At 37.6% G+C, this 15,072-nt stretch overlaps 1 protein-coding gene and 1 pseudogene across 1 annotated transcript; one reads left to right on the top strand and one right to left on the bottom strand.

The window, feature by feature from the left end:
• The first annotated feature begins 2,562 nt into the window (after positions 1 to 2,562).
• On the top strand, positions 2,563 to 12,679 carry LOC147390042 (uncharacterized). Its single transcript, XM_086417674.1, has 8 exons — positions 2,563 to 3,891; positions 3,993 to 4,369; positions 7,794 to 9,032; positions 9,112 to 9,270; positions 9,412 to 9,748; positions 9,871 to 9,941; positions 10,040 to 10,162; positions 11,907 to 12,679. Exons 1-8 carry the CDS (start codon positions 3,015 to 3,017, stop codon positions 12,273 to 12,275), a joined length of 3,552 nt encoding a protein of 1,183 aa, XP_086273800.1. The 5' UTR covers positions 2,563 to 3,014; the 3' UTR covers positions 12,276 to 12,679.
• Positions 12,680 to 12,802: 123 nt separating this feature from the next.
• Positions 12,803 to 14,275, bottom strand: LOC147390041 (pentatricopeptide repeat-containing protein At2g13600 pseudogene; annotated as a pseudogene).
• Between the last annotated feature and the right edge of the window lie 797 nt (positions 14,276 to 15,072).

Raw genomic sequence — 15,072 nt, 5'->3', positions numbered from 1 at the left:
TTCTTAAATGGTTAAAATGCAACTTGGCCTTTTCTCCTCTCTCTCTTTTTTGTATTTATTCCCTCGTAATCTTGTCATCTCCATTTCTTTCTAACAAATGATAATCTAATGGACACTTGATAATTCTCATATTATTTTCCCTTCACATCTTGAAAATGTACTAATTGAATAATATGTGATTTTGTACCAAGAACTTCTTGTCCTTGGATAAACTTGGATGATTTCCTAACACCCCTTGCAATAAATGGAAGGAAGCTTCTTCCTCTCTCATAATAAATTGAAAATAGAACTTGGTTTTCTCTCTTTGCTACTTGCAGCCAATGAACATAAAATAACTAAAAAATTATTAGAATTGTAGGATGCAATGTATTGTTAAAAAAGAATGGTATGATCAATATTCTAGAGATTTTTCCTTTTTGTTAGGAAATCGAATTAGTGGTCAACAATTAATGTATGAAGGCTGGTTTTTAACCCAAGCATGGTACAACACTCACATACCTTTTCAACTTGGCTAAGTTGACACCTTTGTATTAATTTTTTTTTTTTAGACGTTGCAAGCACCCCAAAAATGTGTAGTATCTTTTCAAAAATACTTGCAGCACTTCACTAAATCAAGTAAAAAATGAAAATTTTGAAAATTCAATAAGTTGTCGGGAAATCAAGAGCTAAAGCATCAAATTAGAAATTAGAAATTAGAAATTAGAAATAGGTACACATATTTCAAAATCAATCAACTCCAATCACATATGAAAAATAGGTGAATGATTTTCAAGATTGGTCACCCCACCTGCATATCCACAAATGGGCATGATGACTCATAATGGCCACGCACCTATGAAGCAAGTAAAGATTACCGAGTGAGTCATTAATTAATCTGCATTGTGAGAAGTTGATGGGCTAAATGTCTTCAAACTGTTGGCATGAAGAAGAAAATGAGAGAAGAAGAGACATCGATGTGGTGCTTATCAAATGCACTCTGAAGGTTAAGTCAATAGTACAAGAAGAAATAGATAATAAGTTGGCTTTTGACAATAAAATGTCTATACTCCATTCTCTTTACAAATCCATGTATTTATAGGCAAAATTGGGTAGCCAGGTGTCACCTGCCAAGTGGTCCAATTATTTATTGAGTTTGACAACTAGTTAGCGATAAAATACTTGAGTGTGTTGTGAAATGTTGAGATCAACAATTATAATAAGGCCAGCCTCCACAAATTTAATCATTTGTTTCAATGATCCATGTTCAAATGTTGAGGTCGAAGATTTACAATCACTAATCTTGATGATTGTAAAAGCTTGATCCAAATGATTAGACCCAAAGTTGATATCAATGAATCATCGATCTTGAAAATTTGAACCATCAATCTCACCAAGAGGGGGGGGGCACCAAGAACGACAAATAGATTCATGTTACCATAAAAATACAAAAAAAGGAGGTGTTTAATAAGAAAGAATAATACTAAACTGATTTAAAAAAAAAACGCTCAAATATTCTCAATTGGCTTGAAATGTGCAAAGAACCATAGATTTTTACTTGTGCATCTCGAGCAAAATCTATGGTCTGTGCACATGCCACATCAATTAGGTTTTTTTTATAGTCAATTTATTATGGTTCAATAAGAAATCATATCAGCAGGATTCATAAGTAATTTTTCATATTAATCTAGAAAAATTACTTAAAGAACCTTGACAAAGGGGTTTCTTTTTAAATAATCCCTAAGTTCTGGGTGGTACCTAAATAATTCATTTTGTAAATTTTTCATTTCTTTATGATCCTTGAAGTTCATCTCATATTATAATATTTTTGAATTATCCAAACTATCCTTTCGAGTTCAAGTATAATCGTCGATGAACTCCACGCTTTTAAGTCATATTTAATTACTGTCGAATTTAACAATATTTTCATAAAAAGAATTATTGAACTTGACAACAAGAAGTGGTGAACTCGACACTATAAAATGTGGTCTAGATTTTCCATTTTCTTTTTCATATATATTCTTTTACTTCGTTGTTGGGTAAATCTACTTGAAATACTTAAAATACATGAATCGTAGTTGCAAAACAAAAATTATAATGTAAGAATCACAAAATTAGAATTCGTTTTTAATTTTTTAATTTTTTAATTTTAAATCATGAGATTAAAAAAAGAACATCTAAATGTTCATAGTAAAGATTATATTATTCACCAATTGTCATTTATCATAAAAAAATATCGAAAATAATCGAAATCGTCATTGAAAAATTGAAGTATGTGAAGAAGATGAGAAAAATGATAGTTTAGGTATTTTAAAAATATTATAACGTGAGTTGAAATTCAGGGACCATTAAGAAAGAAAAAGTTTACGAAATGTACTATTTAGATACCGCCTAAAACGTAAGGATTATTTAAAAGGAAATCCCTCCGCCAGGGTCCTTTAAGTAATTTTTATGATCGTGGATCGATTTGTAATTTATGGGCGGCTCAATACTTTTAGAGCCAAGCCACAGAGGAAAGCCGAAAAGTTAGCTAATCAGGCCGGACGCCAATAATTCATGAACTAGGGTTTGTAAGTCCTTCGCTTCCGCTCCTTCTCGTGGGAGAAAGCAATCTACGTGTGGATAGACATAGACGAAAGCTATTGTAATTTTTCTACTTGTTCACCGGAGTGGCAGAACGGTTGGGAGGAAATACAAAGAGTTACAGAGAGAAGCTTGGACAAACTTCATGGATGGATGGATTGATTGATCGATTGCGAAGAAAGATAAACCTTTAATCTGTAATTTCTTGAGAATCTCTCCAAAGACATCTAATTATTGAGGTCAGGTAACTTTTCTTTTTTGTTTTGCTATCTAATTTCGTTCTGTGATCAGTGCCTCATGTAATTCGAAACTTAGATCATGAAACTTCGCTCTAGTTAGGTTTTTGGAACCACAAAACAATGGAAATTAGGGTGAGGGTTTTCCTTGTTGGAACTTTGTAGTGTAGCTTGTTATTAGGGTTTCGGAATTAGGGCGAGGGCAAGAAACAGAAAGCCATGAAGGGCCGGTCGCAGCGTCTGCCCATCGCAGAGCCTTCTGATGACTGGGTTGATGGTTCGTGGACAGTGGACTGCGTGTGCGGTGTGAATTTCGACGATGGGGAAGAGATGGTGAATTGCGATGAGTGCGGTGTATGGGTGCACACCAGGTGCTCACGCTTCGTTAAAGGAGAGACATCGTTTGCTTGCGACAAATGCAAGATCAAGAAGAACAAAAATGATAATAACGAGGAGACCGAGGTTGCTCAATTGCTTATTGAGCTCCCTACCAAGACTATGAGGATGGAAAATCCGTGTCCCTCTTCTGCCCCTCCTCCTCGGCCTTTTAGGCTTTGGACGGAAATTCCAATTGAGGACAGGGCTCATGTCCAGGGTCTTCCGGGAGGTGAGCCCACCCTTTTTCAGGGGTTGTCATCGGTTTTCACTTCAGAACTGTGGAAGTGCACAGGTTATGTGCCCAAAAAGTTCAATTTTCAGTATCGGGAATTCCCTTGCTGGAATGAAAAGGAAGGGGTTAATGCAAGAAGTGATGAGGAAAATGAGAGCCCTGTTGACAGAGGTGCTGATGCCTTGTTCTCCTTGTCGAAGGATATTGTCTCTGCCAACCCGGTGGAGATGTTGGTTGGTTTGAGAGGTTCAGTCGAGGCTATTGGTTGTGAGAGAAAGTTGTCTACAAAAGAGATGAAGAAGCAGGAGGGAAAGGAATCAAGTGTTGGGCGTATTCAGAATGGTGTGAAGAGGGAAAGAAATCGTCTTCGTCCTTTTGGGGTACATTCAGGTAAGCGGAAGAAGGACGACATGGGGGGATCCAAGGATCAGAGTGGAAAAAAGAAGGCTAGAAGTGCTGATAATGAGGCGGAGAACAAGAAGAGCGGTATGCTCATGTCTCATTTCTACCCGCATTTCTTGACTCTGGAAATTTGTGCAACATTCTTTACAACTTACAATTTCTTGCTTTTTTATTGTACTTTGCAGCTTCTACGCCTGCCATTGATGCACAAAAAATCGAGTCCCGTGAAGATGGAGGATTCAACATTGTTAAGACACATTTACAAGACACAAAGAATGATGATAGAAGGGAAGTCATACTCCCCGATCCTATCTCTGATGCTTGCTTTGAAGAGATCAATAATATGGACAAGCCCAAAGACAATTTAGCATCTAAGGCCCACCATTCTGAAGACTTCTCCAGGGAGGCCACCACGCATATTTCACTGATTGAAACAGTGGTAAAGTCAGAATACATAGACCATCAAGCTCCTATGAAACCTGGGAGTTCTCCTAAAATAGATGCTGTTGCTGTCTCTCCTTTAGAGCCAAATGGTGTTGGATGTGCTCCTATAAAAGTAGAGGTATGCTTTAAAATGTCTATCATTTATTGTGGATAATTTCTGTTTGTTTGATGTGGCTTCTCTGTGCAATATTTTAGAAGAAAAGACGGCACTTGAATGTTTCAAGGAATTAGTGGAAATGAAGGGAGTTTTATGCTAAAATCGATTGTTTATTATTTGTTTTCGCCTATCATAAGTGCGATCAATGTTGTTAAACCACATGCGTGGTCATGTGTGACAAGCATATGTTGTGCGCATATGCTTATCGAACAACTGCACATGCGGTGGCATATTGAGAAAAATAATACATAAAGTTACAAAAAATGAGAAAAAAAAAATGAAGTAAAAATGTGCAAGAATTGCATAAACTCAAAAGAATGCTGTAGAAGAAGACGTGAGGAATTTTTACCAATACTTTAACTTATTACCCATAAAAAAAAGACATGATGATTTTCTTATAGATTTAATTATTAAACTAACTAAAAATAAAATATCTCAAGTTCTCAAGAAAGCTTCTTCAATTATTGGTACTTGATGTAGAAATTTAGAAAGTTGACATTGAAGGAGAAGATGTTAGAAATTGTACTTTAGATTAGAAGTGAGTTTTTAGAGAGAAAATGTGTGCTTTGTAGAGAGGAGTAGCAGGCTAAAAGAAGTAGGAATTGGCGTGGGAATCAAGTATTTACTAAAGGTTTAGGTTTAAAAAATTAATTTGTGTATTTGACACAAAAAATTCTAGCAAATGGGTTGTCATTCAGTAAATTGTTTAGTATATTAATGGGTTAAACAGATTTTAGGGATTTAAGAACCTTCTTTTTATTTGTTTTAGGTTAGTTTAGGAATTTTGATTTGTCTGGATATTATTCACGTCATTTTTCTTTAGGTCTTATTTTGAGGGATCAAAATTTTTCGTATTAGGTTTATTTATTAGTTTGGTCATTTGAAAGGTTATTCAGTTATTTATCCAATGAACCCAAGATTTCACAATTCCGATGAGTTTTAAGAAAGTTATGGCCAAAATATTGTTAGGGTATCAGTTTTACATAAATATATATATGGTTATTGTAATAATTTTTAACAGATTATTTGAAGAAAAAAAAATACAGAAGTTTTTTTTTCTTGTTTAAATGTTGGTGCATTTAACTTGGGTGAGGCTATGAAAATCATTGGGGTGATTCAAGGGTAAATTTGTCATTTTTTTTCCTCTTTAATCGTCTTCTCCTTTATATTCTTCTTCAATCCATTTTTCTACTTTATTTATTTGTTTATTTGTGAGAGATCAACCCATCAAATCCTTCTTGGTCCACAAGAAATAATCACCCAAACCAGAATGCGTCTAAAATCTATCCAAACTCCTTTAGAACTTAGATTTGAAACTCACAACCTAATCTGCAATCTTCAACTCTTCCCTCTATTAAAACTAACCTTATTTCATACCCTTAAACCTAATGAAAACAACCTGTTAAAAATAATCATAATTGCAAAACTTTGTATTTCACATACACAATTGGCCTCCGTTGAAACCTTTGATGACCAATATAACCTTTTATGCCTATTTTTTTTTTGAACCCTTTCAATAACTTTTCTTTGTTCTTAACCACCCTTTCAAAAATGTTTTGTGAGATCATATTTAGATGGCCCATTTGTGTATGCTGGATATCTCACAAATCGTTTTGCACATGTATTTGTTGAATGAATGTCCTGATTTTAATACATAGAACCAGGAGTTTTACTTCACAGCTTCTATGCATTATCTTTTTCTGTCAGCATCCTCCTGTCTCTGCAAGAGATTGATATTTTGCTATTATGTGAGGCAACAAGGCACTTTGTATGGACCCATTCCCTTCTAATAAGAAGTTCTCTGTTAAGTCGTTCTATTATTGTTTGTTGCCGGCGGGCGAGGTCTCTTTCTACCCACCCATTGTTTGGTCTGCTCCTGTTCCTTCGAAGGTGTCCTTCTTTCTTTGGCTTGCTTCTTTAGGAAGAATCCTCACCTTGGATAATTTGATCTATCGAGGGTGGATTACTCCAAATTTTTGCTTTCTTTGCTCTCGGGATGGGGAGTCTATTAACCATATTCTTATTCATTGTTCTTTTTCTCGTAGTATTTGGATGTTTTTCTTATCCCGTTTTCAGGTGAATTGGGTTCTTCCCTCATCTTTTTGGGCGCTTTTGGAGGGTTGGAGTTTAAATATCTTCGATTCTAGAAAGAGGTATCTTTGGGCTATCCTACCATTTGCAATTGCTTGGGGTCTTTGGAGAGAACGCAATAACAGGGTGTTTCATAACAAGGAGAGCTCGTCTCACACGGTGACCTTAGAGATCTTGGGTTTGCTTTTCCTTTGGGCTAAGTTGAGCAAAAACTTTGAGGGAACTTGTTTCCAAGACTTTGTTTTTAATTGGGATAACTTATGTCACTTGTAGTCCCTCATAGGGCTTGTTTTTTTCATTTCTTTCCTTTCTTGTTGGTTTCCCGCTATTGTAGTGTGGGGGCTATCTCAGCCTCCCTTCTTTCTTTTTATTTATAAAAATTTATATTTATCAAAAAAAAAAAGGCACTTTGTATGGAGAAATAATTAATCTATGGAGGAGATAGGCCAATAGCTCCAGGAGAAAAGAAACTGAATCGATAAACAAAATGGATCTTAATTGCTGACTGAGGCATCCACATCATCAAGGGAACGATTCCTTTTTCAAAAAATTTTAGGGTATGAAGACGTTGAGTTCTATAGGGACAGAGGAGGATTAGCCCCTGAGTTTTATGTTTCATTGAAACTATTCAAGTTGAGTATTTCGTTTAGTCTTCTGCCTTCTTTCAATGTCCTCTTGTTTGATACATTTCAGAGGTCCAAAGAGTAATTGTTCATGAAATTTGATCTCATTTGATCAAAGACATTTCTATATCAATCTTCTTGTAGCTTGGACAAATTCTTTGGGAAAACCAACTTAATCTCAGAAGATCGAGGAGGTTACTTAGAAGGCCCCTGATAATTCTCAAATGAATAATTAAACTGACACTTTTCTGGAAACGTACCTTACCCATCCAAGAAAAGAAAAAAGAAAAAAAGAATGTAAGTAGACTTGGTTTTCTAAAAGTAGCTATGTTGGCTGTGCCCATGTCATTTTTTTTAGACTTATTTTATGTGGTTGTGTGTTGAACTTCATTTGTTCACATAATCACATTATTGGAACACATTTCACTGGCAGGCATTTTACAAACTCACGGTGGATGTCGGTAATATATGTGTTTTCCAGCAACTTGGTTCGAACACAATATTGGTTGACTGTATCCGTGGGTACCCCGGCCTTTGATTGGCGTCTTGTGTTGGTTGCTATTATTTGGGGGTGTTGATTTATGAGCTTCCTTTTTTCTCCCTTTAATTTCTTTTCTTTTTAAAATTGAACCTATTGTTTTGAATTAATCATTTCCTTGTTATTGCATTAGGGTGTTAACAAGACTGTTGATGGTTTTGATCATCTTAATGATGAGAACCATGATCACGGGGACTTAAATGGAAGTTCTTCCAGTGTTGCAGTAGAATCTCAGAAATTAAATCTTACTCTCGATGATCTAAGCAGTGCTTCTCCTGAAATGCGAGATAATCAATCGCCTCCAGATTCAAATGGCAAAATACCTCTAACCTCTGTACCACCACATATTGAAGTTAAAATGGAAGAAAATGATGATCAACCTAGAGGGAATATACTCTCTTCTCCTCCTAGTGATGTAAAGCTCGGTACCACTAAGACCTTGGACCAATATACGGAGATATCTGCTGCTGCTGCACACCTGTCTGAAGGTACTCATCTTCGTAGCCGAGATGTAAGCAGTTTTCCATCTGGTGACCATAAAAGTCAAGATGTTGTCAGGGAGTCAGAAGCAATAAGCCATTGTGACAGGGATGCTGTTGCTGAAGGAATGATTTCTATATCCGCTGAGCCTTGTCAATATGGACAGGAATCAAAGGGTTCAGCTGGTCCCCTTACAGGGCAAGAAACTTTATCAGAACCTAAGCCTGGTCCAAAACATGTTGAAGAGCAATCAAAAATAGGAGGGATGAACTCCAGCTCTCCAACCCCTCTCCCAGCACCCCTCACACAACATAAAGCGGTTGTAGGCATTGGAAAGTCTTCAACTTCATCCATAGTAGTCATCTCCAAGTCATCTGTTTCAGCTGGCTGTAAGCCTCCAGGTCGGCCTGCATCGCCAAATACTCCGAAGCCTATCCATTCGACTAAACAGCGAGCTAAGGTGAACTCATATGGTGATATTAAGAAAGATCATACTCTGAGTGGTGTAGTCAGGGATAATGCTAGACATGAGACGGCAAGAAAAACAACAAAAGAGCGTCCAAAGGTCTCTGCGAATACGGTGTCGAAAACACATATGGGCAGGATTTCTCATTCCTCTAGTTCTAAGCATACTTCGTCCGATTCAAAGGAGCAAGTACTTCATCCATTTTCTAGAGCATCTGTGACACGGAATGTAGCAACAGCTTCGTCAGGTTCAGTTGACACATCAAGTAATTCACATTTGCAAAACAAGACTACAGTTGCAGGATTATCCCAAAAAGGTGAGAGGTTCAGTCAATCAAGTTCCCAGCAGTCCTCTAAGGTGAATCATTCATCATCTATGCATCCTCCAGTGCCTGTTAATTCTTCCGTGGCATTAAGTGATGAAGAGGTGAGAGCATAGTTTCCAAATATGTACATGTTGGTTTTTTAAGGAATCTTATTGTTTGCATTATTCCTTGTTTTGGCAGCTTGCACTACTGTTGCATCAAGAACTCAACAGTTCTCCTCGAGTACCTAGGGTTCCACGTGTCCGCCATGCAGGTAGCACTCCTCAATTGGCTTCTCCAACAGCTACAAGCATGCTTATTAAATGCACATCCAATCCTGGTGGAAAAGATCAGATTTTTGTAAGCTGCCATATTTTCATATATTCATCAATTAAGGATGCTAAATAGTACCTGTCTTGTCAAATTTGTAGCCTTTGGAATTACTAAGCTGTTAACACTGTTTCACTTTGGTAACAAACCAGTCTTTAACATATTGTATAGGTTTCTAGGAGAAAAAACAAAGAAGATGCACCTAAAGATGGCCTACGCAATTCTCGTGAGCATAATGATGAAACAAAGCAGATGGGCAGGCTGCCTTCTTCCCCCGATCAGAGAAAACAAGGTCCAATCTCTACTTCAGATGGTTCTACTAAGAAGGAAGCACGTAGTGGATCTCCTGAAGTAGTTCATTCTGCTAAGAAGAATGTCCCTCTTGGTCCATCTTCATCCACTGAGGTCATTGACCAGAATCTGTCATCTGTACGTAACTCAGACCGGGATATCTCCGATGATGATGATGCTGATGCTGATACTGGTTCTGTCCCTCACACTTTACCAGGTATTTGGTTCGATAGAGATTCCAGTTTAATCTCTTGAATGTTAAGTTTATTTTTGAGAAATTCTGTCGGTATTTATGCGTCATCAATGAACATTTCTAAATTCCAATGCCTGTGTCCACAGGGCTGATTGATGAGATTATGAGCAAAGGCAGGCACATGACATATGAAGATCTTTGTGATGCCGTTCTTCCGGTATAGTTTCATCCTTCTTTTAAACAAAGGCTTGCTCTTTGTGGTCATTTTTTCCCCCCTGATGTTCCATTATTGTCTTTTTTGTCCTTCTATTGCAGCACTGGCATAACTTGAGGAAGCATAATGGTGAGCGATATGCATATTCAAGTCATTCGCTGGCTGTTCTTGATTGCTTGCGGAATAGGAATGAATGGGCTCAGCTGGTCGATCGTGGTCCGAAGGTAATACAAATAATATTGTTATTTCCTTAACACGTTGTAAGCAGTTTGCACAAGTTTATAATCAGCTGCCCGCATGCACCACCTTCCACCTTCATTGGTTCTTTAGGATCACAGAATTAGTTGAATCTCTTACCGTTTTCATTATCTAGGCTCTATTATCCCTAATGAGAGAGGGATCGAAGAGGATGTTGCCTACAGAATTAGATTGGGTATTTTATATAGTGGACATGCTGTTGCGTGGTGTTATTTGATCACTGCACAACAATCAAACTAAGAGGAAAAGTTTTGCCAAACAACAGTAAGACCCACTACGTTTTATGGAATAAAATGTTGTGAAATAAGAAAACAATGCATTAATTGAACGTGTGTAGTAGCATTGGGAACATGTCAATAAATGAGTGAAATGACTAGAAAGAACAAAATTGGAACTGAGCACAGCTGGAGGAATTTCTTAGTAAACTAATAAAATTAAGGGAATTTGATCAATATCCTTTGAATGTGCAAAATGAAGACCAAAGACAGCAGACGGAGTTTTGGTGCAGGTTGAAGGTGCCAAGAGCCCGTTTAGATACACATAAAAAATTAACTTTTTTTAAAAAGCTAGTTTGGATTCATTTTAGAAAACTACTCTTCCCAAAGGTTTTTTTTTTCCTAGCTAGTTTCTACTTTGTATCCAAACGGACTCTACAAGAGTTGAGGAAAGCAGAACAGTTGAGATAGTAAGAGGATTTGGATATGGTCCTAACAGAGGATATAGCTCTAAATAGAACTGAATAGTGAAATAGAATTTTTTTTTTTTTTTGATAAGTATAATATATTGCAAAGAGGAAAACAGAATACAAGGAGGCCGAGAAGGCCTCACAAAGAACACCAAGGAAAAGAAGCAAACAATATCACTGATTACATAAAGAGTCCCATCTAAAAATAAAATCATCAAAAGAAATCCCTGCGAACTCTATGTTTTGCTTAGACCATAGGTATAAAAGGCCCAAGATCTCTAAAGAACCTGCATGAGAACTTCTGATCTTGTCGTTGAACACCCTGTTATTTCTCTCAATCCAAATCGCCCAAGCAATAGCCGAAGGAAGCATAGCCCACACCCTGTGAAATAGAATTAATGTCATTAACCCGTCGATGGTGCTGTTATTGACGATGCTGTTTTGTATGTACTTCCTTTCGCTTGTTCCAGTGTATGGCAGGACAACCTTCAAAAGTTTAGGGCCGCAGATATGTCAATAAATTAGTAACAAGTATTGAATAACAATTACAAATTAAGAAAAATAATTAAAATTCAAGTGGTCATTCTGAAGAAAATAAGAAAAGTTCCGTGCATTTAAACTTTTTATTAATAGTAAAAAATTGAAATATAACATGATTCCAAAATGTAAGCAGTCAATCACAGCACAAGCAATTATGAGTTCTAGGTGGAGTGAACACTTATTTCAAATGACGTGGATATCATTAGCATGCTAATCTATGTGTGTTCAATGCTCTTGTGAAAAATGAAAAGTGATGCTTAGCAATAATTGAAAGCTAAGAACAAACGAACACAATTTGATGGTAAGCACTTCGATGAAAACCTCCTGGAACACGGTTATCTGATAATAGAGTAGATTTTTTTTTTTTTAAACGCAAGAGGATACAATGCTAACATTTGAAAAGTTATGCCATGAGGTTTTACCTGAGTTTTAAAACCTTGTAGTGGTTCAAGAAAAAAAATCTGAAGTTGAGTTATCTGTTTCAGACCAATGCAGGCAGGAAGAGGCGCAAGCTTGATTCTGATCCAACCATAACCGAATCTGGGGAGAAAGAGTATGGCAAGGGAAGATCTTCAAAGGATGTGGACGGTAAAAGTGTTGAGTCACACCCAGATGAATACCCCAAGGGCAAGCGAAAGGCCCGAAAGCGCAGACGATTGGCATTGCAAGGCAGAGGCATAAAGGATGTCAGGAGGAGTCGGAAGGCAGATGTGGTCACTGATGATGATATTGGTTCATTTTCCCATTCAAGCGAGGAAAACATCTTCAGTGAGGATGAGAGTCAAGGAGCTAGAACGTGTCCTGTAGGGAGTGAGGCCTCCACTAGCTCAGACGATACAGAATCTGGATTGTAGTCCAAGACGGATGGAGTTTTTTGGATAAAAATCTGTCCAGCAGCAGCTATGGAGAAGTGGTTATTCTTCAGGCACTGCTTTTTTTTCCCCATTCTTAAATAGGGGCACTCAACTACTTCAAGCACTACAGTGATTTTGAAGGGCGATTAGTCTTAAAGCTCTGATTCAGAAGTGAATGGGCTTCATGAAGGATCAGTAAACCTCAATCATTCGTTTGGTTACTTCAGTTTAACTGCTTATTGATTGTGGAAAGGATTGGGTGCAATGCAAGGTTATTAAATGAATTGTGGGGGCAGATTGTAACATTAGTGTAAATTTTTTTTGTTTTTTTTAGACAATGTATAACAATTTTAGTTTGCTTCTAGAGACGGATCACACATTAGTATGTACTTTCTTTAACTCAAGTATTTAAGCAGATTTCTCATCAATTGTTAGACAAAATTCAGAAGATATAATTATAATTGTTACAGAATCATTGCCAAATCTTTTGGGGGTCATCCAAAATCAAATTATTTGTTATCGCCTATTTAATAATCTTCCTCTTTCTTGCATAAACTAATCAGCCCGTTTAGGGTCAGTAAGATCACATCCATCTCTGGATGTAATTTGTCTGATGTAAGGAAGATGTGAACACCATTTTTCAGCTCAACCCAGCTGCAGCCTGGTTCTTTTTTAACACTTTTCTTCATCTTCTCCCTGATCTTCTCTGTTTCATTCCAATCATGCTCTGCAGCAAACAGGTTCGATAAAACCACAAAATTGTTTGGATTCTCTGGATCCAGTTTGCAGAGCTGGTCCACAGCAAACTGAGCCAATTCAATATTCCCATACAACCTACAAGAATTGAGGAAGGTAGTCCAAACACTCGCACTAGGAGTCAAAGGCATCTGTTTGATGAAGTCAAGGGCCTTCAGCAAGTAGCCACTTCGACATATAAGATCAACCATACATGCATAATGCTCAGGTCCAGCAGGAAACAACTTATCTTGAGTCATCAATTGGAAGTATTGCCAACCCAAGTTGACGAGCCCTGCATGACTGCAAGCCGACAACACTGCCAGATAGGTGATCTCATCAGGCTCAATGTTTGATCCACGCATCTGCTCAAACATCGTAAGAACCTCCATGACCTGGCCGTTTTTGCCATATGCAGAGATCATGGCAGTCCATAGAAGAGTGTCCCTAGAAGGCATAAGATCAAAGATGAGCTTGGCAGAATTGATGCAGCCACACTTGGCATACATGTCAATCAGAGCATTTCTGATAACCAGATCTGATTGAAACCCGGTTTTAACTATGCGAGAGTGGATCTGACTTCCCTGCTGCATTGAAGCCAAACTAGCACAAGCACCAGCACAAATGGCATTGGAGAAGTTATCTGGTTTCAGACCTTCAGAAACCATCAAGCCAAACAGTTTCATAGCTTCTTCTCCTTGTCCACACTGCAGATAGCCCGACATCATCTCATTCCATGCAATATTCTCTTTCGTGGTCATGGAATCAAATAATTTCCTTGCAGAGCTGATACATTGGCATCTCCAATACATGTTAAGCAAATTATTTTGAAGGACAAGATTAGTACCCAAGACTCCTGCAGTTAACGCATGGGCATGCAATTGTCCGCCAAGTCTGGAATCTCGAAGGCCGGAGCATGCGCTCAGAGCCCCAGAAAATGTATACCCATTTGGGATTGTATCAGCTGCAATCATCATCCGAAACAAATCGAGTGATTCTGTATAGTGTTGGTGCTGAGCATAACCCACAATCATCGAAGTCCACGAAACCACGTCTCTGTTGGGCATTTTGTTAAACAGTTTCCTAGCTTCTTTCAAGTTGCCACATTTGAGGCTGTAATCCATCAACGCTGTCATTAAGATGGTGAATTTACAGAATCCAAACTTAATGACAGCAGCATGTATCTGTTTTCCATGGTTCGGAGACTTGAAGGAGGCCGCCTTGAGAGCGTGAGTAAGAGCATACTCATCTACCCTTGGGAGCATGAACCAAGTGTGGAGCAGCAGGTATAGTGGTGGTGGGCGATCAGAAATTCTTTTAGACAGTTTGAGAGAATAGGTGTTGAAGGGTGATATGGGAGTGCCGTTGTTACATGTATTAGATTGGTTTTAGAGGAGCTTTGTGGAAGTAAAAAATGGACATAATTGCATTGCCTTGACATTCAACCTTGTAAGTCCTAAGCCAGATTTACTTGGATTGGCATTAATAACAATACGGGAGAATATCATTCTCTAATATTTCAACCTTTTCATCCAATACGCTTCTCGTCTTGGCTGGCTTTCTTTGTTGGCTATTTTGTAATTTTTAGAAATTTTAACAGATATCAGCCAATTATTAAGACATCTTCTGCAAGGCAAGCCATAACAAAACTTGGATACAAATTCTTTCTTTTGCCATCTTAATTAACGAGCAGTATTTATTATCCATCATCGTCACTAATGGCTATTTTCCCTAGGCTCAGACTGCACACGATCTTTGGGAGTTGAATGCAATGCAATAATCTTTAAGACCATCCATCCAGTGATCTATAAATGATTCCACAATTTTTTCCCTTCAAATTCCCCAGAAAGAGGCAGTAAGCAGGACAGGAATGGTCCTTAAGGTCAAATTCTCCGGTCCATTATTGGAGGGTTTTAGTTTTACCCTTGAAAAAGAAAAACATACAGCTGGATATTGTTAAAAATCCAACTACCTTCATTGGAATTATACACACACACACACACAAAGAAAAAAATCATTTCAAGCCATTATTCCCATATCCAATACAGTTGGATATGGTTTC

Source organism: Akebia trifoliata, chromosome 12, assembly GCF_017979445.1.
Source record: "Akebia trifoliata isolate Shusen 1 chromosome 12, ASM1797944v1, whole genome shotgun sequence".
NCBI lineage: Eukaryota > Viridiplantae > Streptophyta > Magnoliopsida > Ranunculales > Lardizabalaceae > Akebia > Akebia trifoliata.
This window is presented reverse-complemented; position numbering and strand designations above follow the sequence as displayed.